Below are 15,829 nucleotides of genomic sequence, written 5' to 3' on the forward strand. Positions count from 1 at the left end.
TAAATTAACCATGGTCTGTGTTTCAGTTTTTGCTTCACTTGCTCTGGAGTGAGGGGTACATATTAGCATTTCTGTCTTTGTGATCTGCTTGTTCAAATTCTTTACCATTTTTTCCTGTTGGATTGCTGGTCTTGTTGTTCTGTAAGGACTTTTGTAAATTAGATAGATTCATCTTTTATCTGGTATGTGTTAAAAATACTAGGTCCCACCACATGAAATTGCTAATATTCAGCCATTTTTACCCCTGTACCCCCCCCCAAAATGGGAATTTTATATGGCTCAACCTAATACTGTTTTTCTCCAAGACCATCACTTGTCTTTTAACTTTGTTTGTTGTGTCTCCTTATGTAGAACTTCCTAATTTTTACGTAGTCAAATCTGCCCATTCGGCAGGTGTTTATGAGCTCCTGTTACGTGCCCTGGGATAGAGGGGCTGAGCCAACAGGCGCGGGCCCTGCCCTCTAGTGGAGGTGCTCGAAAACCGTGCTGAGGACCCGAAGGAGACTGCTCCTCCTTCGTGGTTTTGGGATTCAGTATCTTGCTTAGGAAGTCTTTCCTTCCCCACTCCAATATTATGAAAATACCCTCCCGTGTTTTCTTCCCTTGTGGGTTTGTTTTTACATTTAGCTTTTTAAATTTCATTATTAATTTGCTTTCCCATATGGTGAGGGTTGAGATTAAAGTTCCCGTGCAACCCAGTGGTTCATTATTTCAGCACCTTTTATAAATAACCATCCTTTCTTCACTGCTGTGACATCCCTTTTCATGATATAATACTAATTCCTTTATTTTCATGGCTCTACTTCTTTATTCTGTTCCACTTATCTCCATTTCTATGCAAGCAGCACACAGCTTGGGGTTTTGAGCTTTATTATGTGTTTTTATCATTATTCCAGGGCCCTTTCCTCATCCTTTTTAAAAAATTGTCGTGGCTCTACTTCCATATGAACTTTATGTTTCTACCTTTTTCTTTTTTTCAAGTTTTTAAATTCCAGGTAGTTAACATACAGTGTAATATTAGTTTCAGGTGCACAATATAGTGATTCAACACTTCCACACATCATCTGATGCTCATCACAAGTGCTCTGTTCAGTCCCCATCACCTGTTTCATCCATCCCCCCACCTTCTCCCCTCTGGTCACCATCAGTTTGTTCTCTGTAGTTAAGAGTCTGTTTCTTCGGGGCGCCTGGGTGGCTCAGTTGGTTAAGCGACTTCCTTCGGCTCAGGTCATGATCCTGGAGTCCCAGGATCGAGTCCCACATCGGGCTCCCCACTCGGTGGGGAGTCTGCTTCTCCCTCTGACCCTCTCCCCTCTCATGCTCTCTCTCTCTCTCTCTCTCTCTCAAATAAATAAAATCTTAAAAAAAAAAAGAGTCTGTTTCTTGGTTTGCCCCCCTTCTCTCTTTTTTTTTTCCCCTTTGCTCGTTTGTTTCGTTTGTTTCTTAAATTCCACCTATGAGTAAAATCATATGATATTAGTCTTTCTCTGACTTATTTTGCTTAGCATAATACCCTCTAGCTCCATCCACGTCATTGCAAATGGCAAGATTTCATTCTTTCTTATGGCTGAATAATATTCCATTGTGTATATCATCTTTATAAATTCATCTGTCGGTGGACACTTGGGCTGCTTCCATATCTTGGTTATTGTAAATAATGCTGCTATAAACATAGGGGTGCACGTATCCTTTTGAATTACTGTTTTTGTATTCTTTGGGCAAATACCCAGTAGTGTTATTCCTGGATCACTGGGGAGTTCTATTTTTAATTTTTTGAGGAACCTCCATACTGTTTTTCAGAGTGGCTGCACCAGCTTGCATTCCCACCAACAGTGCAAGAGGGTTCCTTTCTCCCCACATCCTCACCAACACCTGTTGTTGCTTGTGTTGATTTTAGCCATTCTGACAGGTGTGAGGTGTTATCTCATTGTGGTTTTGATTTGCATTTCCCTGATGGTGTGTGATGTTGAGTGTCTTTTTCATGTGTTTATTGGCCATCTGTATGTCTTCTTTGGAGAAATGTCTGTTCATTTCTTCTGCCCACCACATGAACTTTAGAATCAACTTGCCAAATTCAGGAAGTAGGAGCCTTTTAGAATTTTTATCGGAGTTACAGTAAATTTATAAGTTAAGTTTTGTGAGCTTTTTTTATTGTAGCATCTTTATTGAGATGTAATTCATATACCATATAATTCACCCATTAAAATGTACAGTTCAGTAGTTTGTGGTATATAGAGTTGTGTAACATCACCACAACCAATTTAGAACATTTTCATCACCCCCAAAAGAAACCCTGTATTCCTTAGCCATCACCCCCAAGCTTCCTGTCCCCCCTACCCCTAAGCAATTGCTAATCTATTTTGTCTCTATGGATTTGCCTTTTCTGGACATTTCATATAAATGGAATCTTACAGTATGTGGTCTTTTGTGCCTGGCTTCTTTCACTTACCACATTTTTGAGATTCTTCCATGTTGTAGTATCTGTCAGTACTTCCTTTTTATGATCAAGTATTCCATTGCATAGATATACCACATTTTATTTATGTATTCATCAGTTGAGGGATATAAATTAAGCTTTAAAGAAATAAGGCATTCAGACCTCTCCCCAGCCTCAAGATCTTTCTTGAACAGAGATACAACATTGTTTGTGGCCTTCAAGAAAAATTCTTGGGGCACCTGGCTGGCTCAGTCAGTAGAGCATGTGACTCTTGATCTCAGGGTCGTGAGTTCAAGCCCCATGTTGGGCATAGAGCTTACATTAAAAAAAATAAAAGGAGAAGAAGAATTCTCTTGCCTGGGTAATAATGCTGCTTTTCTCCCCTTCTCTGTTGGTGTCGTATCCTAATAAGGAGCCACTGCGACACTCCCTACTGCAGGAGGCCTCAGGTATCCTTCGCCTGTGGGATAAGCCAGACTGTTGCCCTCGTCATCCTGGGCAGGTCCCACCAGGTAGCCTTCCCCCACCGCCCCATCTCTCTGAACTCGAGCGTGGAGGATCTGCTCTATCAGAGCTTCTCCTATATCTCCTCCCTGATCTCTTTCCCACCGCTGTCCCTTCTATAAATTAGCGCCTGATCTTACTTCATGGTGTGTCATATTTGTTGTAAAAGTGACTCCCTCTGAGCTGACAGAGAAGTTGTCTCTAGCTAGCCTGGCCCCCAGGCAGCTTCTTTATCTGCTGAAGCCAGCTGCTCATGTGGAGGTGGGTCACCTGTGGATAAGGCAGCTGTGTCTGGGCCCAGGGTGACGGTGCTAAAGGAGACGGAGTCTCCGGCCTGTGACCCCCCGGGACTGCAGATGACCTCCAGACTCTCATCTACGAGAACTTCTGGGCTCAGATGATATTACTGATCTAGTTATGAACATATTAAGGTCCAGTATAACTGATAGTATGGTCATCATCAAAATAAATTGCTTAATGGCAACTATTTAAGGGATACATATGAAGAAATCCTTCAGAAGAGCAGAGTTCATGATCTTGTTTTCAAAAACAGAGTGGTGTCTGCTGGTTTCTGTTAGTACAAAAAGAAACAGTATTAAATCACTCTCCCTCTTCTCTTCTGCAGGAAGCCGTATAGTAGGATTTTCATTTCAAGTTTTACTTGAAGCGTGAAGTTTTCAGAAGCATCACAGCCATGGAACCCCCAGAAGGGAAGTCTTTCAGGCCTCTGACTTAGGAGTCCAGTTCCCCATGTGACATTTCCACTTGGATATGTTGTAGATGATCAGGTTAGGGCTAGCGTGGCTACATGTGACTGGGAACCCCAAATAATAGTATCTTAAGATAGAAAAGCTTATTTCTCTCACATGAAAAGTCAAGAGGTCAGTAGTCCAGGGCTTGTATGCTGCCCTAAGATATCAGGGACCCAGGCTGCTCTCTCTTATTGTTCTACCATTTTCATTCAGCCTCTGGTTTCCTTCTTGTGATCCAAGACAGTTATTTGTGCTCCAGCCATCATGTCTGGATTCCATCCAGTATGGAGGAAGAAAGGAAGAAAGGCGTACTCCTTCCGTTTAAGGACACTTCCAAAAGTTGCATATAGTGCTTGGGTTTGAATCTCTTCTGTCTGCACTTAGTCATATGGCCATAGCTAGCTGCGGGTGAGGCTGGAAGCCCGGGTGCCAGTACCCTTTAGGGGTCCCTTCACCAAGAAGTAAAGGGAAACAGTTATTTGTGGACAGCCTGCAATTTTTGCTACCCCGAGGCTCCGCAGCCTCCATGTTTCACCGACTCCCTTTTCTCCCCACACCCGGCCACGCTTTTGTCTCAGTTGGCAGCATTTCCTGACTCCGAAGTCAGAAATGCTGAGAATTGGGCATGAGTCTCAGCCTTCTATATCCAGTGAGTTACAAAGCTCTGATGATTTTCTCAGTGTTTCTTGAATCTGCCTCCCTCTCCATTCTCCTGTGACCGCCCTAGGTCAGGCCTGGATTGCTGAAATGGCCAAGCATGTTTTCCCTTCTCTGGTTTTATCCCCCTTTCAAATCTACCTTACACGCCGTTCAGACACAGACCGGCCCATGCAGCTCCTCTGCTTAAAGCCCTTCGGTAACATCCCGTCACGTACAGGTTCAAGTGGCCGGGTTATCTAGCTCGTGCAAGGCCCTGTGGGATCTGCTTCCTCCTCACCCCTTCAACTCAGCCCTCCCAAATTGACATTTGTCATCTAAAGCCTGTCCTGCACCATCTCCTTCTTCTCCCCTGGGCTAATCCTCTTGCATCCTTTACATAAGGAAGCCTGCCCCTCACCCTCCCCTTGCCCACGTCACCCCAATAGTGCTCTTTCCATGACCCTGTACGTTTCTTTTGTAGCACTTTACCACACTGGTTATCGTTTGTGTTGTCTTCCTGCTCTCTGCCACCAGATTGTAGGATCCTTTGAGACCAGAGACTATTTTAAATATCTTATATTCCCATTGCTTTCATTTTTATGTCCAAAATAGGCCTTTCATACGTGTCTAGATGAGTGACAGAATGAAAATGTCACTATAACTTTGTCCAAGACATTTGGGGATTGGTATGGCTTTGCTACGCTTGGCCACCAGAGGGCAGTGGATTACAATATTTTGGTGCTGTGCTGAGTTAGCCAGTTTTCTCTCTTCTAAGGGGTGGACAGCATGTATTCATTGAGCGTCTATACTGGGCACTGGGGATGTGAATCATAAGTAAATCAAGTAGACAAAAATCACTGGCTTTTACTTTTATTTATTCAAGGAAAATGAAAGCTTACAGTTTCCAAAAGACTGTATAAGAATATTCATAGCAATTTTATTCTTATAGACAAAAACTGGAACCAACCTAAATAATCTGATACAGGAAAATTCAATGGATTCGTACTAAGCAATAAAAAAAATGAACTATTAATAAACACAACAACATGGAAGAAACCATCCCAAAATCACTATGTTGAACAAAAGTAGTCAGAAACCAAAAAAGTACACATTGTGTGATTCCATTTAAATGGAATTTAAAAATAATCCATGGCAACAGAAATCAAGGCAGTGGTTGACTGTGGTTGGAGATTGGGAAGAGGCATGAGGAAATTTCTGGGGTGCTGGAAGTGTTCTCTATTTGGACTGAGGTATCTTTTACACAGATGTATACATGGGTCAGAATGGAACTGTGGGGGCGCCTGGGTGCTCAGTCGGTTAAGTGTCCGCCTATGGATTTCCTCTCAGGTCGTGATCTCAGGTTTGTGAGACCGAGCCTCATGTCAGGCTCTGTGCTGAGCATGGAGTCTGCTTGAGATTCTCTCTCTCCCTCTGCCCCTCCCTGCCTCCCCACTTGCACACATGATCTCTTGCTTTCAAAAAAAAAAAAGGGGGGGGGACTGTGCACTTACGTGTAGTCTACTGTATGTAAATTATACATAAAAAGAAATCCCTTCACAGAGCCTGACTTCTGATGAGCAGACACGGACAATGAATAGAAAAGCAGGTATTTTTTGCCGGATTGTGACGAGTGCTATGGAGAAAACTGAAGCGGGGTTGATGCCGTGTTGGCAAGAGTGGTGACGGCAACAGGTTTCAAACAGGGCAGTGAGCCAGGGTCACACTGAGGAGAGGACATTGGTGCTAAGTCCTGAAGGAGGTGAGGGGCGAACTGTGCAGTTACTTTTTTGATAATTGGCACGCAGATTTTCAGAGAAAAGGGCTTGTTGGTAAGAACCCCCTACGTACTCAGGCACCATGGACTCTGCCGCCAGGTCCTGGTCCCAGGCTGTTGGGAGTTAAACCCCAGCCCATGCTCTCGGTTCCCAGGAGGCTTCCTTCTCCCTCTCATCTCCGACTCTCTGTGTGTGATACCCACCCTGCCCATCCTGTTCCTCCCTGTCTCTTGATGTGTGGAGGCCAAAGATGAAACCGGATGGACTTCTGTAGTAATGGTGGGTTTTCATTACGGGCTTAAAAGGACATTCCTTGTTTGCCTTTTTTTTTTTTAAAGATTTTATTTATTTATTTATTTATTTGGCAGAGGGAGAGCAGGAGAGCACAAGTAGTGGGAGCTGCGGAGGGAGAGGGAGAAGCAGGCCCCCTGTCAATCAGGGAGCCTGATGCGGGGCTCAATCCTAGGACCCTGGGATCATGACCTGAGCCGAAGGTAGTCACTTAACCAACTGAGCCACCCAGGCACCCTTCTTGTTTGCTTTTAAAGCATAAACTTTATATTGAAGAATAATACACTTTTTAAAAAGCACATATCTCATACATGCACAGCTCGATGCATTTCCTCTAACTAGCCAGCACCCGTGTCAAGTCATGGAACATTTCCAGCACTGCCGAAATCACCCTGTGTTCTCTTCTAGTCCCTACCCCTCAGAGGTAACTGCTTCAGTGACTTCTAACACCCCGATCAGTTTTGCCTGTTTCTAAACTTTCTATAAATTAAATCATGTAGTAACAGTATTCCATTTTCTATCTTAATGCTCTTGGTTTGGAGGGAGTTGGGGAGTGTGGTTGATGCTGAAGTTTTTAGCGCCCGCCTTATTTAGACGCTTTCCTCAAGATGCCTCCTGGCCCCGTCTTCATAGATGAAGTAAGTAGCCTTGTATGTGCCAGGCAGTTGAGGACTATGGGAGGCTCTTCCCAGCAACACACAGCCAGAGGGCTGAGCTGAACCACTTTGAGCTGACGCTTGAGAGCGGTGTGTGCATTTGATGGGATGTCCAGGGCTGGATTTCCTGTCTCAGAGGAGGGAAGTTCTCCAAGGGCAAATTGTGGCTTATCATCTCTGGGACTTTCAGACCTCGCCTGCCCTCTCCCTGGCAGTGAGCTGAGTGGCACGTGCGGGCCTGCCTGCTGGCTCTGTCTCTCTGGCATCTGACCCAGAATAAGTGAGAAATTGTAACCGAGGAGAAATTGTGATAGCTAACATATGCAAGATGTTTGAGCCTAGATGAAAAGCCTCTGAGCAGCTGACATTGGGGGCCCTGGACTCCCCAGAGCCTGTTCACGTCATGGTGTCTTGGTGACATGCTGCCTGTCCCTGTGAGTGGTCTCTGGGCAGGTCCTAGAAGAGTAAGTATGCTGGACTGGGCCCTTCTTTGGCCCCTTTCGCCTGAATACTCGTATGGTCTGTGTTTATACGATCCGGGGTCCTAGAGCCTGTGCCAAGAGGCTGAGTTAACCAGCAGTCACGAATGTTTGCAAAGTAAAAGTAATACAGGAACCTGAGGAAAATTGAGAAAATGTGGCAGTATGCTGTTTTTAAAATTAATTTTAACTGGGGTATCATGACACACGTATACTCAGGCTACTCCACGCTGAGTTGGGTACAGCCAGAGATCATGTATCGTTCTGAGTGCATCCTTACCTTTTAGTCACCTCACTGACTGACAAGCACAGTGTTGGGAGGGGCTCCCTGGTCAGCTGCTTCTCTGCATCTTTGAGACAGCACGCCTCCCTTCTCACGAACCGTAACGCAGTCCTCATGAAACAGAACCGTCTCCCTGCGCGTCTCTGCTCTGTAGGAGCCTCAGAAGAAGTCTTTCCTCTGACCTTTTCCCTGGATGAGACCAGCTCTCCTTACTCTTCTTTCTCTGTCAGGTTGTTTGACCTTCCAGGGATTAGCCGGGGGCCCCTCCACCCTCTCCATACTAGGTTTTGTGGTGGCATCCTTGTCCCAGCTACTGCCATCATATGCTTACCTGAAAATGCCAGATGAATCGTGCCCAATAATATTTATTTATTTATTTGAGAGAGAGAGCAAGTGAGAGAGAGAAATCCTAAGCTGTGGGGAGGGGCAGAGATAGAGGGAGAAGCAGACTCCCCAGTGAGCAGGGAGCCCGAGACCAGGCTGGATCCCAGGACCCTGAGACCATGACCTGAGCCGAAGGCAGACATCCAACTGACTGAGCCACCCGGCACCCCCAATAATACGTTTAAATAGCACTTAAGAATGATTACATACAGGTGATCAGATTAATTCCTTGACCCTTTTCTTAAATTGGCGTTTTCCTGGATGGAATATTTAAGTTCTTATTTTATGAGGTTCTTTAGATGTATGACCCCAATTTTACTTTTTTCCTTTTGTCAGTTTACTTTTGTGCTCAGAAAACATTACGTAAGGTATTCTTATGCGTCTGGTCTTAAAAAAATAAAAACAGGAATCAGGTAAACCAGAGGCTTTGGGAAATAGAAAGGCTGTCTGAATTCTGATGCTTCAAACCTTCTCCTGTCTGCCAGTTGGGCTGAATCATTCTGACCCAACAGATCACAAAATCTAGAAATTGCCATGCAATCACAGATGGTTCCTGGGAAGTGCCTAGAGCAGCAAAGAGACAAGTTACTCTTGTCAGTGTAAGCAGAACCAGTTCTTCCCAGAGCTGTAGGGGAATATTTGAGGCATATACAAGCCTGATTTCAGGCCCAGGACTTGGAGTTCTCAGAAAAATAAACACTTGACTGGAGTCACCACTCAAGTACATTTTATCTGCTAATAAATGGGCGTGTTCTCGTCAAGCCCAGAGTGGGCAATTTGATTCTTATAAAGAGCTTTTGGGCTTCCTCTTTTTGGATGCTTTGCCTTTTAAAATAGCCATAAAATATCCTTAAAATCTCATTGCCTCCAGTCTGAGTCCTGGCTGTCGTATGCTCCATAATGACAACCGAAGACGCTGCCCTCATTCGAGACTGAATTGCTGGCATGGTTTCCCATTCCAACTTCAATTATATGTTGAATTTTCTCAAGTGGAATGTTTAATGATCCTTCTGAACAGACTGTTTATGCTGAATGAAGTTCTTCAGAGAGCATTTGGGCCTCCCTTTCTCTGCTGCTTTTTGCTGGTGCACTCAGCTCACAGTTTTTGACTGAATGTGTGAATTTTATCCTCCCAGCAGGCAGAACGCTAGAACTAAACTCTCCTCCCACTCCCTGAAAGGCTGCTGAACTTGCTGTCTGTGAAAGCAAAGGGCTAATGGGCAGGCCAGGCATCAGGGCAGCACATGGGGAGACAAGAGCCCCCCGGGAGGGCTCAGCATCTTGTCTGTTGGTCCCTTTGCTCCCTGGACAGCTCAAGGTTTGGAATTGGTACAGTTACTGAGAGTGGCATCTTACCGATTTAAGACCTCATGTTGTTAGGTTTTCCTCCTTTAGACCGAATGGTGGAAATGGAAAGCTTTGAAAATTGACTTATTTTTAAGGTATGTGTTGGGATTAGGTTAAATTTGGCTGCGAATAAGAGATCCAAAACAACAGAGGCTTCAGAAGAGATAGAAGGTTATTTGTTCCTCATTTAATGACAATGACACTAGCTAACATTTACATAATGCTAATTTTGTGCCAGGCAGGGTTGTTTGCACCTTTCATGCATTAACGTACTGGTAGGGTATTACCACCTTAACCAAGGAGGCATTGAGGCACCCAAGTGAAGTCATTTGCCCGAAGCCACATACCTAGGGAGTGACAGAGCCAGGATCTGAGTCTGGCTCCAGAGTCTCTACTCTCAGCCCCATGCTATTCTGTCTGACAAAAAACCCACAGGCTGCCAGGGCCAATCCTCAGTGTTCTCGGGAACCCAGACTCTTTCTCCCTTGTTACCCTTACCAGTTACATTTCCACTGCAGTGTTCTGGAATTGTAGAGTGCCCAAGTTGGGAAAGACTCCTCAAATTCTTAGGGAGTTCTGGATGTTCATTTGGGAAATGTGTGTGGGAGTACCAGGAGTGGTTTTTGTCTGGAGCCTTTCTCGTGGGTTTCACAGTTTTCTTACAAGCCTCTTCTCTCAGACAGGGGGCTGCTGCCTAGGACAGGGTGGAGCAGCTGTGGTCACTCAAGGAAATGGCGCTGTCCTCCCGTACTGCTGGCCCGGCCCTGGAGAGTGGGCTGGCGGAGCCTGTGGGTCAGGTTGTCTGTGGTGGTGGGAGTTGGAGGTGACCGGGAATCCACCCCCGGGGAGGGGAGGGGTGAATATGTAACGTGGTGGGGGTGCGTGTGGTGCACCATGGGAGCATCTCAGAAATGTAATACGGAGGCCAAGAGAAAAAGGAAGATTCGGAACTGGGACTTAGAGCTCGGTAGTATTCAACTAAATCCATAGTACGTATATGTTACATAGTAAGTGTTGAAGTTGGCGGCGGGGGGGCGGTGGAGGGGAAGATGATATTTCTTGGAAGGTTTTTTTTTTTAACGTGATTTCTCAGGTGGACCTTTATATGTTATCTGAAGTCTTAGTTTCTGCAAGCTTAGTGTTAGTTTACAGAATCCTTATTCCTTTTTAGTGATAAAAGGCAGGTGTAGTCAATTGGAGCCCCCTTTTTCCTAAAATAATGTGCATTTTTTTCCTGACTGTAAAAATTACGCTTATTGTAGAAATTTTGAAAAGTCTCGTAAAGCTTGAAGAAAATAATCTTTTATCCCTACTACCTAGGGAATAAACACTGTAAACCTTGTGATATATTTTGTCTTTCCTCTGTGCTTATATAAGCACACATAAATATTGTATGTACAGTAGCTGGGAGTATACCATAAATAATTTTGTATCGTGCTCTTTTCCCTTAAAACTGTGACTTTCCTGTGTCCTTACAAATTCTTAATAAACTTCATCTGAAAGAAACTTTGTTGTACCTACTGCGTGCCAGGCACCGTTGTTAGCACTTGGCATGGATTTCCTGTGGCCGTACTTCGAGTCAGACTTTTAGGTTGTTTCTAGCATTGTAGTTTTTCAGACAAAGCACCCCACCCTCCCCAAAAAGGTTTTTCTGGCCCTTGATGTCCATTTAAAAATGCAGTTTACACAGGATGAAAACCCGAGAATTGTTACACGTTGCCCCAAGGGGGTTCACTTGCAGGTCTTAGTAATAATTCTCATAAATGAAAGGACTGGATTCTGAGTATGTTTTGTCGGGGACCTGTGTCTCTGCAGCACCAGGGACTGCAGTGAATGTCCTGTTTTCAAAATAGGGCTCTGGGTCTAAAGAGAAAAGCCGCCTCTGTCACAGAACTCAAGCCTGAACATTTCCTCCTGTGGCCTCGGCCGAGCACACAGGGGCCTGTGGGTTGAGGCGGCCCATCGGGTCGGCCAAGGAGAGCCTTTCTTAGTACTTCCACTTCTGTGGCAGGAAGGAAACCTCCCATGGCCTTTTCCTTCTTCAGGGTTCTAGAAGACTCTCGATGTTGTCCCCACTTGGATCTCCGACCAGATAGACTACCTCTCACTACTGTTACTTAGTGCGGGGTTTCCATGAGAAGCTAATAGATGATCCTCTTTAAAAGAGGTCCTGTGGCTAAAGAAGCCTGGAAAGTGCTGGATAAATAGGGTACAGATGTACTTAATGCAGAATTCGTTATAACTCCTCATGTCCTTCTGTATGCTATGATCTTTGTGAATCTCCATGATGAAGATATGTGAGGCACCATTTCTCAACCCTATTCATCTATGGAACCCCCTTCTTTTGGAGTATCCTATTGTTTTGATGTTTTATGGAACCCTGTTTAGGAACTACCAACTTGGTGAAACTAAATCCCAGAAGCCCCCACAGCTTTGGCCCATCTGCCCTCACGTGCTCATCTTCACTTCTGAGTGGTAAGACCGTGGGTCTGCCTTGTCAGAATATGGAGATTCGGTCTTTAAAATGAACCATGGGGGCCATTTGGCCCCAGCTTTCTCACTACATACAAGTGTGAGTGTGCCAGACAGCTTACTGAATTTCTGAAATCAAAGAATTTTTCCAGACCATCTCCGAGGGTCTGGGTAAAGCTCACTGAGCATGAGGCCTGAAATACCTTTTTCTAAAACTGAATGACAAATGCAGAAGAGAAGGGTATGTTGGACCCAGGGGAATTGGCGTGAGAAATGGCCTGTTCCGTGTTGTAATGAGGTCCTCAAGCACTTTCCTGGGACATGCTTGCCCACCTGACCAGGGGAGGAGGAGGAGGGCAGGCCCTTGTCCCTGGGGATCAGGTTAGCTGGGCTCTTCCCTGGCCTTAAGGACCCTGTTGAAGTTACTAGACTCTGTCTTTCTCCATTTTTTAGAGAAGACCTCTAGACTTTCTTCTCCTTTTGTTTTACAGAAGAGGATGTGGAGAACTTTGATGTGACCAATTTGTCTCAGGACATACTTCGAAGCATTGAAGCTGACAGCTTTTGGTGCATGAGCAAGCTGCTAGATGGGATCCAGGTGAGCCAGATCTGCGCTTGTGGGTGGCCTGGGTCCAGGGGCTCCCCGCAGGCCTTTGAGGCCCTTCCTGCCCTTCTGCATCATGCAGGGTCCCCCACCCAGCATGGTTCTTCCTCGTTTCGGTCCATCCATCTTCACCTCTTTTGTTAACTTTACAGTTTTCCCCCAAAGGCAGTGGTCCAGCATCCCCGGGAGTCTAAGGAAGTCTCTGTGTTCCCCTGGCTTTGACCTCAGAGTGTGCCACTCCTTTCCACTAGACACCCGGAGCCAGGTGGTGTGCCCCACATTGCAAGGCTCTGTCAGGCTCTCCCCACACTCTGCTGTTCTGTTTATTCCTTTGTTTCTTAGAATGCTGGTAGCAGCTTTGGAAAAACCGCCTGTGCTTTTTTTTTTTTTTTTAAGATTGCAATTTATTTATTTGGCAGAGAGAGACACAGCGAGAGAGGGAACACAAGCAGGGGGAGTGGGAGAGGGAGAAGCAGGCTTCCCGCGGAGCAGGGAGCCCGATGCGGGGCTCGATCCCAGGACCCTGGGATCATGACCTGAGCCGAAGGCAGACGCTTAACGACTGAGCCATCCAGGTGCCCCCAAACCGCCTGTGCTTTTAAATGTGTTTCAGTGAACTTGAGAGTGGTAGCACAGCTTTGGAGTCTGTGTTCATCCTGGGCTCTCTGTCATTTGCAGGATAACTACACCTTTGCACAACCAGGGATCCAGAAGAAGGTCAAGGCGCTGGAAGAGCTTGTTAGCCGGATTGATGGTAGGTGGAGGGAAGAGGAATTCTCTGGCATAAAGCACAGTATGATTCTGACACAAGCCAGGGGTGCTGGTGGGGCCTTTCCTCAGCCCCCTGCCTTGCCACGAGCCTCTCCAACTCTGTGCCATTGACTGCACCACGTCCTTCGGCGTCTTGGCAGGAAGGGGAGGGGAGAGCTTTGCTGGCACCTCAAGTTCTTCTTTCTCCTTTGCATTCTGTCACCAAGTTCTACCAATTCTCTTTCAGCGTCTCCCTTCACATTCACCTTTTTTTTTTCTTTTTTTCCTCTCCCTTAACCACCACCCCCTTTTTTTTTCTTTTCAAATTCACCCTTTCTGCTCCATTTCCCTAGCCACAGCTCTGGTCCAGCCATGCCTGGGTTTCTGCAGCTTCCTTCTAGAAAGACTTGCCTCCTCCATATTCTTTCCTCTTCCAAACCTCCTGTCGCTCAACTGCATCGTTCTAAAGCACTGTCCTGGTCACGTCCCTCTCTTGCTTGGAAGCCTCCTGTGGCTCTCCATTGCTTTTAGCGTCAAGCTGTAGTCCGACCTTGTCCTTGACGTGGTGATGTCACTCGGGACTCCTGGGCTTGATGCACAGTCCTCAGGTCTGACTGATACCCTGGCAGGGCTTTTCTACAGCTCCCTGGGGGGAGGGGGGGCGGGGGGGGGGGGGGGGCAAGGAGGGAGACTGGCTCTTCCTAAAGCAGGATGTCTTTGAGGAGCAGGAGCCTCGCAGTCATTCCTCGGCTCTGGCTTGGGACCCGAGACTCTAGAACTAAAAGGCAATTCGGGAAGCCCTGCTTTTTACTGATAAAGAAATTGAGACCCAGTAGGAGACATCGGAATTAAGTTTCATAAAGAAAGCCTAGCACTTCACAGCGAAGTCTTTTGCTAAGTGGGCTCTGTAGCACCAGCTAAGTTGTAAAGCTTTTTTAGGACTCCGCCAGAAACTGCACAACTAAGAAATCTCATTCCTGGCTTTTTTTTTTTTTTAAAGATTTTATTTATTTATTTGAGAGAGGGAGAATGAGAGACAGAGAGCATGAGAGGGAGGAGGGTCAGAGGGAGAAGCAGACTCCCCGCCGAGCAGGGAGCCCGATGCGGGACTCGATCCCGGGACTCCAGGATCATGACCTGAGCCGAAGGCAGTCGCTTAACCAACTGAGCCACCCAGGCGCCCCATTCCTGGCTTTTTATCAGGGATTTTGCGCCTCACCAGAGCAATGGCTTCCCCGGCCCCCCCTCCCCCACCCCCCGGACAAAAACTGCGTGTCTTTCTCTCTTCCCCAGCTTCTCTTTTCCTGAAAACCTTCCCTGATTTGTACCACTCATTCCAGCTTCCTTTTATGACTTAGGATTTCAGTCTTCCCATCTTGTTTGCTGATTTACAGTGGTTTCTGACACATCGTCCGTAGGATGTTTTTTCCTCTTTGTCTCATTGCCCTGACCCAGCTGTTAGTCCCAGTGTGGGGCCCACATGCAGCTCTCTTGCATCCCTCATCCCAGGTTCCAGAGGGCAGAGGCTGCGGTTTCTGCCACCATCTGCGTCATCCTTGTTTTTTCTGCCCTCGCAAATACCTGATCAGTAAAGGCAGAGTACTTGAGGATAGGGGATTTATAAATGTCTGTGGCCTTATTGTTTCATTCAGTTATACAAGTAATATGCATTAGAAAAATTAAAACAATTTGGAAAAACACAAAATAAAAAATAAACATCCTCCCCCTTCCTTAAATTCTATTTCCCAGAAATAACCATTGTTATTAGTTATTCTTTCAAAAAATTATATATTTACCACATGCCAGGTGCTGTTGTACGCACTTTTGTTTTCTCATTTTATCCTCCCCCAAACCTTCTGAGGTATAAATGATTATCTGCATTTTATAAATTAGGAGACTGAGGAGGATAATAATTTTTTTAAAATGCTAGTAAGCACTGTTTAAAGGGCTGTCATGTAGAACAGGGATCCGGTTGGCTTGGGGTTGTTCCAGAGCACCACACAAACACTGAGGGTGGGAGTCAGGAAGGAGCTAGTTTCTACTGAATACAGCGAAGCACTTTCTGGTGAATCACTTAATACATCAGTGGGAGAGGCTGCCCTTGCTGGAGTCAGTGAACCTCATTCTCTGGTAGTGTTTAAGTCCCTGCTGGCTGCCATCTGTCAGGGATGCTGAGGAGTAAGTCCTCACCGGCGGGAGGATGGCCAAGGTGACCCCCATGGTTCTTTTCCATTCTGGCTCCTCCTCTCAAGAGTTAATAGGGTCAAGCAGCCAAGTGGACCTTATGTCTGCCGCTTTATGGTGAGAGCAGGCCTGTGAGGGAAGAAAGGTACCTAGAACATCACCATGGATGTTAAAATAGTCTCACTATGTGTGGGGCTGTGTTAGCCAGGCAGCGTGGCTGTGAGATGGTGGAAGCAAGCCTAAAGGATGGCCAGATGCCTGTTTGGCCCTTC

At 46.0% G+C, this 15,829-nt stretch overlaps 1 protein-coding gene across 2 annotated transcripts in view; it reads left to right on the forward strand.

Annotated features, from left to right (window-relative positions):
* TBC1D22B (TBC1 domain family member 22B) overlaps positions 1–15,829 on the forward strand; it is a 73,872-nt gene that overhangs the window by 38,334 nt on the left and 19,709 nt on the right. For both annotated transcript variants that reach the window (XM_034991669.1, XM_034991668.1), the window contains exons 9-10: positions 12,511–12,617; positions 13,302–13,377. In XM_034991669.1, coding sequence (XP_034847560.1) covers positions 12,511–12,617; positions 13,302–13,377 — 183 coding nt within the window. The remainder of the gene's footprint in view (positions 1–12,510; positions 12,618–13,301; positions 13,378–15,829) is intronic.

Source organism: Mirounga leonina, unplaced genomic scaffold, assembly GCF_011800145.1.
Source record: "Mirounga leonina isolate KUSES-001 unplaced genomic scaffold, KU_Mleo_1.0 Mir_53, whole genome shotgun sequence".
In the NCBI taxonomy this organism is placed as follows: Eukaryota; Metazoa; Chordata; class Mammalia; order Carnivora; family Phocidae; genus Mirounga; species Mirounga leonina.